Source organism: Equus caballus, chromosome 24 (assembly GCF_041296265.1).
Source record: "Equus caballus isolate H_3958 breed thoroughbred chromosome 24, TB-T2T, whole genome shotgun sequence".
Classification (NCBI taxonomy): Eukaryota; Metazoa; Chordata; class Mammalia; order Perissodactyla; family Equidae; genus Equus; species Equus caballus.
This window is the reverse complement of record NC_091707.1, coordinates 30,605,181-30,622,185: the sequence shown is the minus strand read 5'-3', so window position 1 is coordinate 30,622,185 and position 17,005 is coordinate 30,605,181. Positions and strand designations below refer to the sequence as shown.

At 43.8% G+C, this 17,005-nt stretch overlaps 1 protein-coding gene across 49 annotated transcripts in view; it reads right to left on the bottom strand.

The window, feature by feature from the left end:
* Nucleotides 1-854: 854 nt before the first annotated feature.
* SIPA1L1 (signal induced proliferation associated 1 like 1) overlaps nt 855-17,005 on the bottom strand; it is a 359,658-nt gene continuing 343,507 nt past the window's right edge. For all 49 annotated transcript variants that reach the window (XM_070249967.1, XM_023628022.2, XM_070249984.1 and 46 more), the window contains 5 exons: nt 16,388-16,634; nt 7,888-8,034; nt 6,311-6,425; nt 3,541-3,622; nt 855-2,862 (listed from right to left, as the gene is read on the bottom strand). In XM_070249967.1, the coding sequence (XP_070106068.1) occupies nt 2,719-2,862; nt 3,541-3,622; nt 6,311-6,425; nt 7,888-8,034; nt 16,388-16,634 (735 nt within the window). In that variant the 3' untranslated portion in view covers nt 855-2,718. The remainder of the gene's footprint in view (nt 2,863-3,540; nt 3,623-6,310; nt 6,426-7,887; nt 8,035-16,387; nt 16,635-17,005) is intronic.

Genomic DNA, 17,005 nt, shown 5'->3' with positions numbered 1-17,005 from the left:
TTTTTATCCCCATCTAGAGAGTTAGTAACCCAACTCAACCCACTCTGTTTATCTCCTGCAGCAGACTTGGCATGCAGCCCATCGGCCCTTCCAGTCACCTCTGGGACGAAGATGCTCCATCATTGCAGGCCAATGGCACCTTGTCCCAGGAACTCCCAATCCATGTCCATGCCCTTCAGAAATAATGTATAAACCCTCCAAACTAGGTAAGAATCAAGGTCAAAATAGAACTTTTAGCTTGCTAATCAGAGTATCTTGTGGCATCCAGTCTTACTCCATCTTGTAATTCTAGAATTTGTAGAACTGTTGAACCAAATAACAGGAAGACACTCTACCGTCAGCTCTCAATTAGCTGCACCACTGGAGAAGAGCACTGATGTGGTAGATTGAAAAAATTTGGTTCCATTTGGCTTTAGAATGCATTGATTTTTTTCAGTAGATTAACTTTTCTAATTATATTTTGCACAGCCTAATATTAACAGGCATTTGTATTCCCTGAGCACACATCTAACATTGAGAGTTGGGAGACGCAGGAGAGGCAGTCCAAAAATGTGCTGGTCTCAGGGAATGACAATGTTGTTATGGAAAATCCACACATGGATAATGAAGAGGGGACTAATTATAAAGTGCTCTGCAAATATTAAATCATAAGCAGGGAAGCCAAATTAGGAATTCTCTATGGACATGTGGACAGAGAGTAAAAAAGCTTATTCAAATTCTAAAAGGGACAGAAACTTTCAAGAATCATCTTTAGTGTTAACCGAGCCTCAATAGCAGGTTAGGAGGTGAGGGGGGTCAAGGAGTTGCTGGGTGGTCTTTCAAATAAGAAAACCTCAAGCAATAAGACCAAAGTGTTTTAAAAGAGCGTTTAAAATGAATTTTATTGTTTGAACTTTACAAGTAGTCTTTAAAGGCTTCCAACAAGAACTCTGTTGCAAAACTCTAATAAATAGCTTGCCCCAAGTCCCCAAACAAAAGGTAAAACAAAATAAAAACTAAACTCAGAAGGATAAGCAAGACTTCAGAATGCTTGGATGTCAGCGATATTTCTCATTTACAAAGAGATATCAGGCAATGTACAATCTCCTTCATACAAGTCAAAGAGAGAAAGAGACAATCAGATCTTTACAAAGCACTCCGAAATCTTCCTATTTCCACGATAGAAATGTCACCAGAAAAAAAAAAAACCATGGGGAAACCACCATCATGAATGAAAGTGTAGCGTAAAATTCTGGGGGTGGGGGTGGGGGTGAGGGAAGGAGGAAAATCCATCCCACTTCTTTCCGGGATGGAGAAAGGAATGAGTTAAGACTACTTGGGGCAGCAACTTCTGAGTAGATGACACCAGGCTGCTGAATGTCCCCTTAGACCAGGGTCGCCACTGAAGGGGCAGGTGTCAGTTTAGTGGCAATCATGAAGGCAAGAAACAAGGATACCAGGGGCTTCCCTGGGGTCCCTCAACATGGGTGGGCCCAGTGTCTCTGTGCTCTGCATGACTGAGGGCCTTGGAACAATGGCCAGGGGCCCAAGGCAGCTGCATCACTAGACAGGAAAATAGCACATCAGTCGTTTCTGCAGCAGAATCCTCTGGATGGCCACAAAGGGATGCAGAAAATGCCGTGCTGGAATGGCACACTGGGACATGCAGGTTTCAAAGCCCATTCTATTATCACAGCCATTGCTCCTCATAAGCAAGTAAGAAAATTCACAATATAACATTCACTTTTCCTAGTTACAAATACTGGTGAAGTCTTGCTTTGGAGAGAAGGGTTTATTAATATAGTCATTTTGAGTGAGCTAAAAATACAATTTTGCTACATTTTCATCTTTAAAAATCTCAAAAACTATACTTTTGACCAAAACGCATACAGATAAGATTTCACATGGAGGAATTCTGTAACCAATCAGTGTTTGGAGCCAGGAAGCTGTAGAGAGGCTGATTTGAATTTAGTGGGACCCACGTCAGCCAAACAAAAAGGACTCTAGCTCTGAGGAGTGCACAGCTCCTGGCACCATCTCCCTGGGGAAAGGAAGGAGGAGGAAGTGATGTCACAATGCAGGACTTACAAGGGGCATGGCCTGCAGGCACCATCTCCGCCTCTCTCCGGTTCACTGACTTGCTATAGTTAATGACCCCGGGTCCTCTGCAGGATGGGTACAGACAGCACTAGCTCATGCACAAGTCATTCCAGGGAGGCAGGCATTCTGTGAAAGCCCTTCCTCCCCAGGCATTTGAGGAACAAAGGTAAGGAAATGCCCCTCCCCACTCCCCAAAGAACTTTTAAAAACTTTATTTTCCCAGGAACAATGATGTTTGTCAGGATAACAGGGAAAGCTTGGGTTACCTGAAATAGATAAGAAAGAGCTGATGGAAATAGAGGCAGATGGGCCGGGGGAGACCCTGGTCCTAGGCCCAGTTTCTTTTTAAATACATAACAGATAAAGATATTGTGCAAAAAAATAAAGACATTCACATTTTAGCAGTTAAACTTTTATTTTACTTTTTAAAATTTTTATTTACTTCATTTTTCTCTTTTCTACAAAAGGCAGATAATGATTGTTGATCTGCAATTGTTGTGTTGTGCACTCCCCAAAAGGGGGCGAAGTAGGGAGCTGGGGAGGGCGCGCTGAGGACGCTTTCAAAGGCATGACCAAGGGGCTTCCAGCCTCACAGAGAGCACTCCCTGTGGTCCTCTCTCCTCTCCGCCGCAGCCTGCCCTAGCTCATGTCGATGGTATTGAAGACCCATTCTGTGAACTTCTTCAGCTTGTCGGAGGCATTCTGGGACTCCTCCTGCAGCCTCAGGTTGTCCTCTCGCAAGTGCTGGACTTCTGCCTGGAGGTGGGCTTTGTCTTCCTTTTCCTGGGAGGTAGAGCAGAGCAGAAAGAACTGAGGGGGCGGATCCACCTCTCCCAGCTGCTGGAGGAGGAGCTATGGACCTGTTGGGACCCTTTGCCCATTTCCAGTCTTCAGTCCACCAGACAGCTGTCCACAGGCCCCGGTACTACTGGGCGTTAAGACAGTCTGACCCAGGAACAGGACTTCTAGAGAGATTCACTCCAGGTTTATTTTGGGATGTAAATACATTACTGTGTATTTTGATGTCTCTGTTAATTAGGGCTGTCTTAAATTTTAGACTATTGTTTTGGTGGCTGCTGTCTTAATACAATCAAGGCCACTCAAGAAACCAAATAACACTCGGTTCTCTTGATGTGAAAGCCCACATAACAAGGATGACATATGGGTCTGGGCCACTGACACATTATACAAAGGATGGGGAGGCCGGGAGACGGCTGGCTGAGGTTCCAGGGCTTTCACAAAAAAAGGGAACAACTTTTCTGTACATATGACAGTGAGGGCCTTCTTGCACCATGTGTGTCGGCAGGAACTGAGCTCCAAACAGCCCCTTAAACACGTGTGTACTGAGAACAAAGGGAAAACATCCACATCTTATACCATAACACGACATAAAACGGTTGTGTTACAGTTCAGGGGCAGTGTGCACAGACCGGGCAACCTGCTTTGAGAAGAGCCGTTTACCTTCTTCAGATCTTCCCGAAGCATCTTCAGCATTCCTTCCAGTTGGTCCACTTTAGAAGCCAGAGTGGGCGAGGAATCTTTACTGTTGGGAACAAGAAACAAAAGACCGCGTTGGCAGGAGCCCCCCTGGCTGGGTGTGTTTGGTCGTTTTTTAATGAGGCAGCTGTATTTGTAAAATGGTTTTCAACGTCAAATTACTCAGTATGGCAACCCCGTGTGCATATTCACCTTAAAAAAGAAAACGGTAACCTTAACAAACAATAATACAAGCGTGAACTACAGCCAATCGATAGCTCCCCTGTTAAAGATGCTGTATCTTTGTGACCAAAGAGTATAGGAGAGTAATAGAAAATGGTCTGTGTGGCAGCAAAAGAGGCACTTTCTGGCAGATACAATTGTCAAAACAATGAAGTGATTCCTATCTCTTCAGTGGCTTTGGGAAGAGGAGAGCTACTCCTCTGCGTGTGCATAGAGGGGAGGCTGGGGTTGACAGAGGCTCTACCTTAGGGCAACGGGAATAGGGCAGCTCTCTGGTTCCCCAGAAAATAAAGTCTGTGGCCACTCATCCAGTTGCAGTTAAGTTCTTGTGCTGACGTCTTAAAAACTAGTCTAAATATCTTTAAATATTTTAAAAGTAAGACGGCACATTTCAAAGCTTGTCAGTCCAACTTTAATGTCTTAAAGTTCTTTGCTATTAGGATCAGCAAATGATAAGGCCCATAATTTTCTTCTTATTTATCTTCCTCCCATTTTATTTGAGAGGAATTAATGCCATGCAAGTGAAGTACCAAAAGAAAGGGGCACTGGAGGATGAGAAGGTCACCCAACTAGCTGGACAGATCACAGCCAGGCAAGGGCTGAAGCCCCTCATCAGCAACTCTTCCCCCACTCTCCTCTACCTGAATTTAAACTGTGGAAGGATCCCGAGTGAGTTCCAGCTGGGCACACACCTCAGAGTCACACAACCGAGAATCAAAAGCCTCCCATTCGGATCATATGCAGCTGCCTCTCTCCAGGGGTCAAAGGGGAAGAGGTAATGACTCAGAATTTTTGGAATCATGGAATAAAAGGTATTCCTTACTTTAAAAGTCAAAGTTCAAGGTAGAATTCCTGACCTAAGATGAGCTGTGTTGACGTCTTCTGCTGATTCTAGATCTACAACAAGCCCCAAAGGCAAAACTCACAGTGGCACGGAGTGTCACAAGGCTGTAAATAAATGAAATAATAACGACCTCCAAACTTCTAAGACAGGCCAATTAATTAAAAGCTGACAATGAATGGATTCTAAAAGGGAAGTGGTCAGCTGCAATCTACGGCCACACACTATGGTACAACAAGCAGGCTGGATGTGGGTGGGTTGAAGGCCAAAGATGTGGTAGAAAAGGTGGTGCTGAACAGAAGCACTGAGGCTGGGGGCAGCCTCCACGAGCCGAGTCCACTGCCCCAGCTCCTGGAGAGCAGACGCAGCCACTGCAGGCTGTCAGGACTGAAGCAACTCGCAGGAGCCTATGTTGACTTCTGAAGGTTTTCAAAATGAATTCTGGATCTGTGTGTGCACTGATAATTTTTTAAAACATATTTAATGCCATTTGCATTTGTTCATCCACATTGAACAAAGACAAGAGCCAATTCTCACCCTCATCTTAGGAGTCCACAAAGATGTAAGAACTGTTCAACAATCCTTTCTCAGGAAAATGGATTTTGCTCACTCACACTTCTCTTTGTGGGAGGCCTCATCCTAAGAAGGTAGATTTGGGGTTCTCCCCTTGACTGCAATTCTTTAAAATGTTCTCAACAGCCAAACTCACTGCTACTCTCCTGCCCCAGGTGTCCCAATGACAAGAGAGGACGCAGCCTCTGTGCGTTACACTCATAACAAATGACCCCTTAGTCTAACACTTTCTCCACGAAGAGCGTTTTGTTGCAGACCTGCTCCGAAGTCTTCACCCACAAGTCCCGTAGGATACGTGTGCAATCTACACCAACCTCACTTTTCCTGCTATTGTCTGTTTCTGCCCAAGTTTTATAGATACCCAGATTCTTACTCATCCTTGAAAGGTTTTAAGAGGAGAGATTTCAAATTGATGAAATTATTCCGCATCAAGGAGTGCTTACTACGTGTTCCACGGCTGCCTGCTGCCATGCTTTAATATGTAGGAATAGTACCCGCTTATCCAACAACGACACCACCTGAAACTGAGGGCAAGATGGAAGCGAGCCACCGCACAGTTAAACAGAAGTCAGAGTCCATACTATTAACTCATAAGAAAACTCTCTGGCCTCAGTTATTGCCTCTTTCTTTTTATTTTACATACACTCTTAACTCTCCTGGTGACCCAGCTTTTGAACAGAGTTGATCTGAAGCATGTCAGGAGCCGTTCAGATGCCAGGCACATTTACAAGCATGACCAACTGACAGCTGGGGAAGACACTCAAAATCCAGACCCAAGGGTTGAACACTCAGGAATCTGGGGATATTTAGTGCAAACAACTTCTCTAACCTTGCCTAATAAGCCTGAAGCTATAACTGTATCATGGCATTAAATATAGTGAACATTCATAATTATGACAAAGTCATCACGAACAGTTTAATCGTGTTTACAGTATTTAGTTACAAAGTGTTCTAACTAGAATGTGAAGTGCCGGCCCCGTGGTGATGAGCTTCATTCAGCTACTCCGTGTGGCTTCCGTCTCCTCTTCCCCACATCTGCAGTCACTAGCGGAGGTGACGCATAGTGCAGAGTGGCGCCCTTGCCACTGGGTGACCAACCTGCTATAAGACTTCATCTGGGCCAGAGCCTGGTCCTCAAGCTGGTCACTGCTGGATGCAGCACTCAAAGGGCGATGGTTTTCATCACTAGCAGCAAAGAACGAGGCTCTCTGGACTGGGAAGAAGATAAGAAAGCTCTCAGTATTTTGGAACCACATCCTGGGCCCTACCTCTCAGAAGTCAACAAATGGCCTCCATGGACAGTCTGATCTAATCAATGCACAGGAAGGCGTCGGAAACCTTCTCTCTCAACCTGCACAGGAAAAAGACATTATTGTTTCAGCTGTAAGACGAGAGTAGCATTGTAATTTCTCATTAAAAATAGTTGCTGTGAATCAATTTCTATTCCTGCTTTTCCTCAGCTCATCAAAGTAGCATTCAACTAACTGTTTCCCTGGAAACAGGCCTTGTGCCAAATTTCCAGACCAAGGCTTTCCACTCAGCGATGATATCAAAGGCATTAAAGGGCTAGTAGGAAGCCTCTTGCCAGTTCTTGAAGTGTGTTCTCCACAAGACGCTGGCCGTCTTGGTGGGCTTTGTCTCAGGTTCACATCACCTGTGTTTCAAAATGTACCAACTCACAGCTTGAGCCAAGAAAACAAAATCAAACTTTAAAAAAAATCTTCCACAAAAAAACAAAACTTCTACCATTTGATATGAAGGAGAGTGACCAGCAAATTGAAATTTAGATCAAGTTAATAACGGGGAATTGCCATTGCCTAAAATGGGGGTTCGTCGTTGACTACTCCAGGGTTGCCCGACTTCTGAATTCTGTGGTCTAGTCCATTCCCCCCGAAAACTGGGGCCTCACTGAATAGCAACTTTCAATTATTCTAAGGAAGAGCGATAAAAACAGAAACCAATCATCTGCTATCATCATCATTTTACAAAGAACATTTTAGCACTAGAAAATGTGGAATGATAATCTTAGAATACAGTCTATTAAAAAAAAAAAAAAAGCCGTATGACAACCTCGTGTCGACACAGACAGCATTACTTTCAGTTTTTGACGTGTCAGCAGAGCAGGTCAGCACCAGCGCAGGGCCTGCTCTAGAAACCACTGGCTTAATGCAAGCACACAGCTGGTGGGCTGGCACAGGAACAAGGCAGACAGAAAACGTGCCACCACACACAGGAGATGAACGAGCAGGGCAAAGGGAGCGCCCAGCATTTGTCGGCACTGGGGCAGGGCCAAGCTGGACAAGCATCCTGGCAGATCCAACTGTGCGTTTAGCAATGATGTCTTTACGACGTGATGAAAGACTCTCTGGGTACATGTTCCCTTCAGTCGAGCGACAGCTGGGATTCTCCTCTCTGCCCCCCCCACGGGGAGGCAAGGCATCCAAGGGATGAGCTCCTGTGCAGAGGAGACAGTAGGTCCACCTGACCAACGCAGATGATGTGCACCCCGCGGAGCGCTCAGTAACCGTCAGCTCAACTGGTTTCTGGCCGGGCCGGTGAAGCGTGTGTCAGAGAAGCCAAGAGCCCGGGGACTTGCACAGAGCACTGACTGCCCACACCTCAGCATGGCCCTGCCAGGGTCTGGGCTGTCCTGCCTGGACCTTCCCTGGACTCACCCTCATAGGCCTTGGCGGCGTCCACCAAGTTGGACCAATCCAAATCGGCGGCAGCATCGGGCAGGGGCATCAGGCCGGGGTCAGGCATGGGCGGCCTGCGGGTCTCCTGGACGTCGGTGAGGGAGCTGTCCGAGGCCGAGAACTCTCCTGCAGGAGGGGACGAGGGATAAGACACTTCCTACAGGAGACCCACTCTAGGTCTTACCCACTTCCTGTTACCACAATAGATGTGTAAGTCTTTCGTGACCTGGAATCAGTTTCTACTCTCACAGGCCATTTGTGGCCATTCTACAGCCCAGCTGAACTAGGAACTGGCTTCCTCCAGTCTCAATTCATTTTTTGACAACCGCTCACTACTGCATTTCTAATGGAGCGAGTCATGGAATAGTTAGTTTTGCACTGAGGCAATAGGTCTGCTTTTGTGGGAGCCGTCTGTCCACAGTGGGACCCTGGGCAGCTCCAGCGTCTTGCTCTTCCTCACAGAGTCATGAGATTCAGGCTTATTTTTATCTGCAATGAACCTGGGATCTGACCCACCCTCCCTGTGGACTCCGCATCCCTGGGACTGCTGAGGGACAGATGCACCCCTGGCCCACATCTGTCCCGTGTCCCGGGGATGGCCCACTGGTTTCCGCAGTTGGACGTAACCAGGGTGGTGTGAGGACCATGAGAGAGCATGTGGGACGCTGGGCTACCCAGACGGAAGAACGCAGGAGGGTGATGTGAGGACCGGGGGAGGCATCCTTCTCCTCCCCGAGGACACAGGAAGCCAGTCCTAGGATCAGTTCTGGAGTACAGCACTCCAGCATCCGAGCCCCTTCTACGGTGACAATTTTTTCAATACAAATATTAAACTACTGTAACAGCTAACCTTTGCTTAGCCCGGGGCAGGGAGGAACGGGTGCCATGAGCCACTCTGTGCCATCTGAGGGCACACTGCTACTGCTCAAGCTCATGTAGGCAGAGAACAGAGAGGGCAGGTTGGGGCCAGGGCAACACAGCTCATGAAATGTAAATGCTCTTGGGAGGGCAGAAGCTGGGATGGAAACAATGGCAGAGTGTGCACTTGCACAAGAACGGCAGCTCTCAGGATGTGACTGTGACACTAAAATCCACGCAAACCGACAGCTAAAAGTGAAGCTTTCAGTTAAAATCTATAAACAACTCCAGAAATACCTGTTTACAAGGAGTTAAAAGTTTGGATAATTATGATAGCCTGGTAAACCAGAGTATATTTAGTGCTTGTTTTCCCTTTCAAATTACATAAAGAACTGCTCTGAAGTGCAGCTGCTAGTTATTAATGTGCTTAAAATTAGCAAAATTAGGAGTAAATGGAAATCAACAAATACTGCCAGATATTAAATGCTCAGTTCTATTTAAGCTTGCTCCCACCAAGGGTAAGTAGGTGGGACAGACAATTCTGTGTGTCACTCACCATCCTTCTGCCCTTTTATCTCTAGGCCCCCAAATTTCCATATGGGAAAAAAGGAGTTGCCCCTCCCCAATGCCCAAACATATTTCAGTGGTATTGACACCAAATGGGCTGGGGCTGCGGGACCAGCCCAAAAAGGAGTGCTCAGTGCAGCACATGCATCACACGCTGCTGCCTGCCTTCCAGGAAAGCAAGAAGAGGTGACGGGAAGGCGCTCAGAGAGGGCGGCTCATTCCCTCCCTTCCTCGGAGCCTGGCCTTTAACTCCAGGCTTCCTTGGCTGGACATGACCGTGTGTGTGATTTCTAGGCTGCTCTCTTAGAGTATAAGCTTCGAGAAGACAGAGCCTACTTTGACATGCCACATGCAGACAAGCCTTCACAAACGGTTTGTACTTATTGCTGCAAAGGTGGAAAAAAAAAAGTGTAGGGAAGTGAGAAAAGCATTCAAAGCAGACAGGGAATTGTAGGCAAAAGGGTCAGGGGAGACTGGTCCCAAGGTGGGGACCATTAGGTCGCTATGAGGACTTTTCTAGAGTCTGGATGGTAGAAAGTGGTCATTTTATGTGTCACCTTTGGTTCACTGGGGGTGACCTGTTGGAACAAAGGGAAACCAGATTCAAGCTGCAGTCAGACTTGGGGGAGGGAGCCGGGGAAGTGGTCCTGATCCCTGAGTGCTGGTGAGTGACAGGGGAGAGAGGTGAGGGGACCGTATAGGGGAGCAGTGGGCAGGATGGAGATGGTGGAGGAACATTTGTTGAGAGTAGGGTGAGAGCTCAAGAATGATGCAGGGAGAAGCAAACTAGGAAAGCAGGAGACTTAAAGAAAATGCTGCTCCAGAGAAGCAGCAGAAGGAAAAGAAATGTGGGTACGAGCGGACACAGAATTCCCAGAAGGAAAAAGGGCAGACGGAATGTGGGGTTATAGCCATACGTTTAATAAACAAGTACGAAGACAAGTTCGGTAACAGGTATCTGCTGGGATGAGTCACAGTGGGGAGGGGAGGGGCAGAACCCTGGAAGGGAGCTGGACAGAGGAAACAGGAAAAGAACAAATTTAAAGCCATAGTCCCAGAATATGGCCCTTAATAAAACTGGGATCTAGTTAGGTCAAAGAGCAGATAAGGTATTTATGAACCAAAGGCAAGAACATGGAGGTATCCCATCATTAGTACTCCTTTTCCTAAAATAACGCTTGCTTACTGGATGAAAAAGAGTCAATAAATGAATGGCTGACACCACCAGCAATATCCTCACAGCCTAGGAAAGACAGGAAAAAAATGGTGAGTCTGAGTTCTTATGGTGGTTGGAGGGAGCCAGTGGACACAAGTCGTGAAGAAATAACTAATCTGGGATTAGCCAAATTTACCCAATCCTAATAGGAGCTGGGGTGTTTGGTAAAAATACTAAATCCCAGCCTATACCTTTGTATTCAAATTCAGCAGGTCTTGGGTAAGGTCTGGGAAACTGTGTTTTTAACAAGCATCTCAGATGGGAGCTTTGACATGCAGCTGGTGCCCTGGTGGTTGAGGCTGCCTCCTAGAGATGCCCCTTGATTGCCTGGCTCTGGTGGCCAGGCGAGCTTGTGTCCCTGGGTCCTATGGGACTATAACAATTGGAGAGACACTTCTTGGCAGGTGCTACCACCCCAAGGGCACTGCACAGACAGCAGACTGAAGCAAACCTGTCTTTTTGTGAAAGAAGCCTATCGGCTTGTTCTGGAGCTTTGGCCGAGGGGCAGGCTTCAGGTTTGGTACACGACTAGGGTCCTATGGAGATGCTCTCAGGGAACAGAGGCCAGTGGACACCATCTTTATGCTCTCCCTCTACTTTGGTCCAGCTTGCCCTGGTATCTCCCAGAAAGGAGTTTATACACTCATCTGGTACCCTGATATTTGTGACTGCTGCCCAGGGGACAACTCTAGATCACCAGGCTCTGGTGGCCAGTGGGGCTTATATGTGCATTACACAGGATGGTATATATTTACATGCTTTAAAAGCTGCTGCCAGAGGGTCTGGTTTCAAACTAGCCTGAATCTAGGTGCTGACTGAGATCCTCTCCTTTGGGACAATGAGGACTTAGTACACCCTCAACTACTGGAAGCTGTTAAAAATAAAGCAGGCTCTTGGACAATCACAAAGGTTTGACGGACAACCAAGAGCTACGGCAGGGTTGAATGACGAGGTTCATCTCCTATAGGAGGTCACCCTTTTAAGACTGGGAGAGGTGGCTGTTTTATCTAAAGCATGGAAACTAATATAGAATGTCAAGGAAAATGAAGATAGAAAGGAATGCATTCCAAACAAAAGAACAAGATAAAATTTCAAAAACAGACCTTAATGAAATGGAGATAAGTAATTTACTTGGTAAAGAGTCCAAAAATAATGGTCATAGAGATGCTCACCAAGCTTGGGAGAAGAATGGATGAACAAAGTGAGAACTTCAACAAAGAGACAGAAAATATAAAAAAGTACCAAATAGAAGTCACAGAGATGAAATACAATACAACAACTGAACTGAAAAATACCAAAGAACAGACTAGATAAAGCAGAAGAAATGATCACTGAACTCAAAGACAGGACAGTGGAACTCACCCAATCAGGGCAGCAAAAAGAAAAAATGAAAAAGAGTGAAGATAGCTTAAGGGACTAATGGGACCACATCAAGCAGACCAATATTCACGTTACAGGGGTCCTAGAAGGAGAAGAGAGAAAGAAAGGGGCTGAAAACGGCCCTAAACTGAGGAAGGAAACAGACATCCAGATCCAGGAAGTCCAGAGAATTCCAAATAAAATGAATCCAAAGAAACCCACACCAAGACAGATTATAATTAAAATGTCAAAAGTTAAGGACAGGGCCAGCCCCAGTGGCCTAGTGGTTAAGTTGGGCATGCTGTGCTTTGGTGGCCCAGGTTCAGTTCCTGGACGTGGACCTACACCACTTGTCTGTCAGTGGCCATACTGCAGCAGCGGCTCACGTACAAAAGAAAGAGGACGATTGGCAGTGGATGTTAGCTCAGGGCAAATCTCTCTCAGTAAAAAAACAAAACAAACAAAAAAGACAAGGAAAGAATCTTAAAGCAGCAAGAAAAAAACAACTTGTTACATACAAGGAACCCCCATAAGACTATCAGCATATTTTTCATCAGAAACTCTGCAGGCCAGAAGGGAGTGGCACAATGTATTCAAAGTGCTCACAGAAAAAAACTGCCAACCAAGAATATTGTAACCAGCATGTTGTCACTCAGAATTGAAGGAGAGAAAAGGAGTTTTCCAGATAAGCAAAAGCTAAAAGGAGTTCAACACAACTAGACTGGCCTTACAAGAAATATTAAAGGGACTCCTTTAAGCTGAAAAGAAAGGGTGCTAATTAGTAACAAGAAAATATGAAAGCATAAATTTCACTGGAAAAGGTAAATATATAGTAAAGGTGGTAGATTAATCACTTATAAGGCTTATGAAGGTTAAAAGACAAAAGTAGGAAAAATCACTACAATAATTAGTTAAGAAATAGAAAGATATAAATTGTGACATAAAAAATATAAAATGTTGGAGGGAGAGTAAAAATGTAGAGCTTTAGAATGCATTTAAAGTTGAGTTGTTAATAACTGAAAATAGACTATTATAAACATAAGTTGTTATATATAAGCCCCATGGTAACCACAAAGCAAAAACCTACAGCAGATACACAAAAGAGAAAGAGAAAAGAACCTAAGCATACCACTACAGAAAGTCATCAAACCACAAAGGAAGAGAACAAGAGAAGAAAAAAGGAAGAGAAGAATTACAAAATAGCCAGAAACAATTAACAAAATGCGAATAGGTACACGCCTATCAATACTTTAATGTAAATGGACTAAATTTTCCGATCAAAAGACACAGAGTGGCTCAATGTATACAAAAACAAGACCCATCTATATGCTGCCGACAAAAGAGTCACTTCAGATGTAAGGACACACACAGACTGAAGGTGAAGGGATGGAAAAAGATATTCCATGCAAATGGAAACCAAAAGAAAGCAGGGCTAGCTATGCTTATATCAAACAAAATAGGCTGTAATAAAAGACAGAGAAGGACATTACATAATCATAAAGGATTCAATCCAATAAAAGGATATAACATTTGTAAATATTTATGCACCCAACACAGAAACACCTAAATAGATAAAGCAAATATTAAAGACCTAAAGGGAGAAATAGACGGCAATACAATAATAGTAATGGACTTTAACACCCTTCTTTCATCAATGGATAGATGATGCAGACGGAAAATCAATAAGAAAACATTGGCCTTTAATGACTCATTAGCCAGATGGACTTAAAAGATACAGAACATTCCATCCAAAAGCAATACAAAACATTCTTCTCAAGTACACATGAAACACTGTCCAGGAAAGATCATATGTTAGACCACGAAAAAGTCTTAAGAAATTTAAGAAGACTGAAATCATATATGGTATAAAACTTGAAATTAATTACAAGAAGAAAAGTGGAAAATTTACCAATATGTGGAGATTAAATAACATGCTACTAAACAACCAATAGGTCAAAGAAGAAATCAAAAAATATCTTGAGAGAAATGAAAATGGAAATACAATATGTCAAAACTTACGGGATGCAGCAAAAGCATTTCTAATAGGGAAGTTCATAGCAATAAATGCCTATATCAAGTAACAAGAAAGATCTCAAATAACCTAACTTTACACCTCGAAAAAAAAAACAACAAAACTTTATACCACAAAAAAACACAAAACCTCAAAGTTAGAAGGAAGGAAATAAGGATCAGAATGGAAATAAATGAAATAGACACTAAAAAGACAATAGAGGGCCAGCCCAGTAGCACAGCGGTTAAGTTCACACGCTCCGCTTCAGTGGCCCAGGGTTCACCGGTTTGAATCCTGGGAACGGACCTATGTGCTGCTTATCAAGCCATGCTGTGGCAGGCGTCCCACATATAAAATAGAGGAAGATGGGCACAGATGCTAACTCAGGGCCTATCTTCCTCAGCAAAAAGAGGATTGGCAGCAGATGTTAGCTCAGGGCTAATTTTCCTAAAAAAAAAAAAAAAAAAGACAACAAAGATGATCAATGAAATGAAGAGCTGATTCTTTGAAAAGATCAATAAAACTGACAAAACTTTTGGTAGATTGACCAAGAAAAAAAGAAGACTCAAATAAATAAAATCAGAAATGAAAGAGATGTTATACCTGATACCACAGAAATAGAAAGAGGATCATAAGAGACCACTATGAACAATTATGTGTCAACAAATTGGATAACCTAGAAGAAATGGATAAATTCCTAGAAAGATATAGTCTCCCAAGACTCATGAATCATGAAGAAATAGAAAATCTGAACAGACCGATTACTTGTAAGGAGACTGAATCAGTAGGCCAGGACCAGAGGGCTTCACTGGTGAATTCTGCCAAACATTCAAAGAAGAATCAATATTAATGCTACTCAAACTCTCCCAAAAAACAGAAGTGGAGGGAACACTTCCAAACTCATTTTACAAGACTAGCATTACCCTGATACCAGAACTAGACAGGGATGCCACAAGAAAAAAAAAATTACAGGCCAACATCCCTGATAAATATAGATGTGAAAATTTTGAACAAAACATTAGCAGATTGAATTCAACAATACATTAAAATGATCATACACCATGATCAAGTGGGATTTATTCCAGAGATGCAAGGATGGTTCAACATCCACAGATCAATCGATGTGATACACCAGATTAGCAAAATGAAAAAAAACCCTATATAATTCTCTCAAAAGATGCAGTAAAAGCATATGACAAAATTCAACATCCATTTATAATGAAAACTCTCAACAAAGTGGGTATGGGGGAACATATCTCAACATAATAACGGCCGTATATGACAAGCCCATAGTTAACATCATACTTACTTGTAAAAAGCTAAAAGCTTTTTCTTTAATGTCAGGAACAAGACAAGGAAGTCCACTCTCACCACTTTATTCAACACAGTATTGAATTCCCAGCCAGTGTAATTAGACAAGAAAAAGAAATAAAAGGCATCCAAATCAAAAAGGAAGAAGTAAAACTCACAATGTGCAGATGACATAATATTATATGAAAGAACCCTAGAGACTCCACCAAAAAACTTAGAATAAATGAATCAGTAAAGTTTCAGGATACAAAATCAATATGCAAAAATCTGTTGCATTTCTATACACTAATAACAAATTATTGGAAGAGAAATTAAGAAAACAATCCCACTCACAATTGCATCAAAAGAATAAAATACCTAGGAATAAATTTAACAAAGGTGAAGACTGGTACATTGAAAACTATGACACTGATGGAAGAAACTGAAGAAGACCCAAATAAATGGAAAAATCTTCTTAGCTCATGGATTATAAGAATTAATATTGCTAAAATGTCCATACTACCCAAAGCAATTTACAGATTCAATGCAATCTCTATCAAAATTCCAATGGCATTTTTCACAGAAATAGAACAAACAATCCTAAAATTTGTATGGAACCACCATAGACCCCGAATAGCCAAAGCAATGTTAGGAAAGAACAAAGCTGGAAGCATCACACTTTCTGATTTCAAACTATACTACAAAGCTAGAGTAATTAAAACATTGTGGTACCGGCATAAAAACAGACACACAGATCAATGGAACAGAATAGAGAGTCCAGAAATTAACCCACAAATATATGGTCAATTAATTTACAACAAAGGAGCCAAGAATATACATGATGGGGAAAGGATCGTTTCTTCAATAAACTGTACATCTGAAACTAATATAATGTTATATGTCAATTATACCTCGATAAGAAAAAAGAAAAGAAAAAAAACAAGCATCCCAGATGACTCTTATGGTCTGGTGAGGTTGAATGTCTGTACCCTGTGGTCACATGTGTACCCTGTGGTCTGCAATTCCTGGTGAGAGGCTGAATGAGGGAGGGGTTGATCTGAGTATACAAGCAGGCCTCCCTCCAGTGATCATTCTCTGAGCAAACTCAGTGGCGGCTGTTTCTGAGGACATGGCCATCAGCAGCAGAGCTGTTTGGCTGCAGCTGAAAGCAAACTTACCATGCAGCGACTTCATCCCCAAGGTGTAAGAAGGCCTCCGCAGTGGAAGAGACTTGGGGAGAGAAGGGTAGGTGCTGCTGAAGAGGACGTCGTTGGGCAGGGCTTGGTCCAGAAGCGAAGCCCTTGAGGTGAAAAAGTGCTCCCTCTGGCCACTGTAAATGCTCTCATCTGACAGCGTCCTGTGCAAGGCCCGCCTCGAGGTCGGGGTGGTAGGGAAAGGGGACTGAGGAGAGGAGAGCGCCTGGAACTGAAAAACAGCATCGAGACAACAGAAAGTCAATTTTCTGGGTCACACACCCAAGACCTAGGTTGGGGGACGGGTGGGTTAACGAAGCTGCTGCTCTCAGACACATCCTTCAAATCCAGAAGCCTTGAGCTCCGCCATCCGTCCACATCTTTAGGAGCTAAAATGGGAGATCCCAGTGAGCACCTCCTCAGAGCCCAGCGTGCTTCCTGTGGCCTATTAGCGCTCGGTTCACAACTCAGATATATGAGTAAGTGAATTCATCAACATCATGTCATGGTTAAGAACAAGACGAGGATCAAATCTGAATTTTATTTGAATCCTGTGTCACTGACCAAATCATGTAATCTCTCTGAGCCCAACTCCCCGTCTAT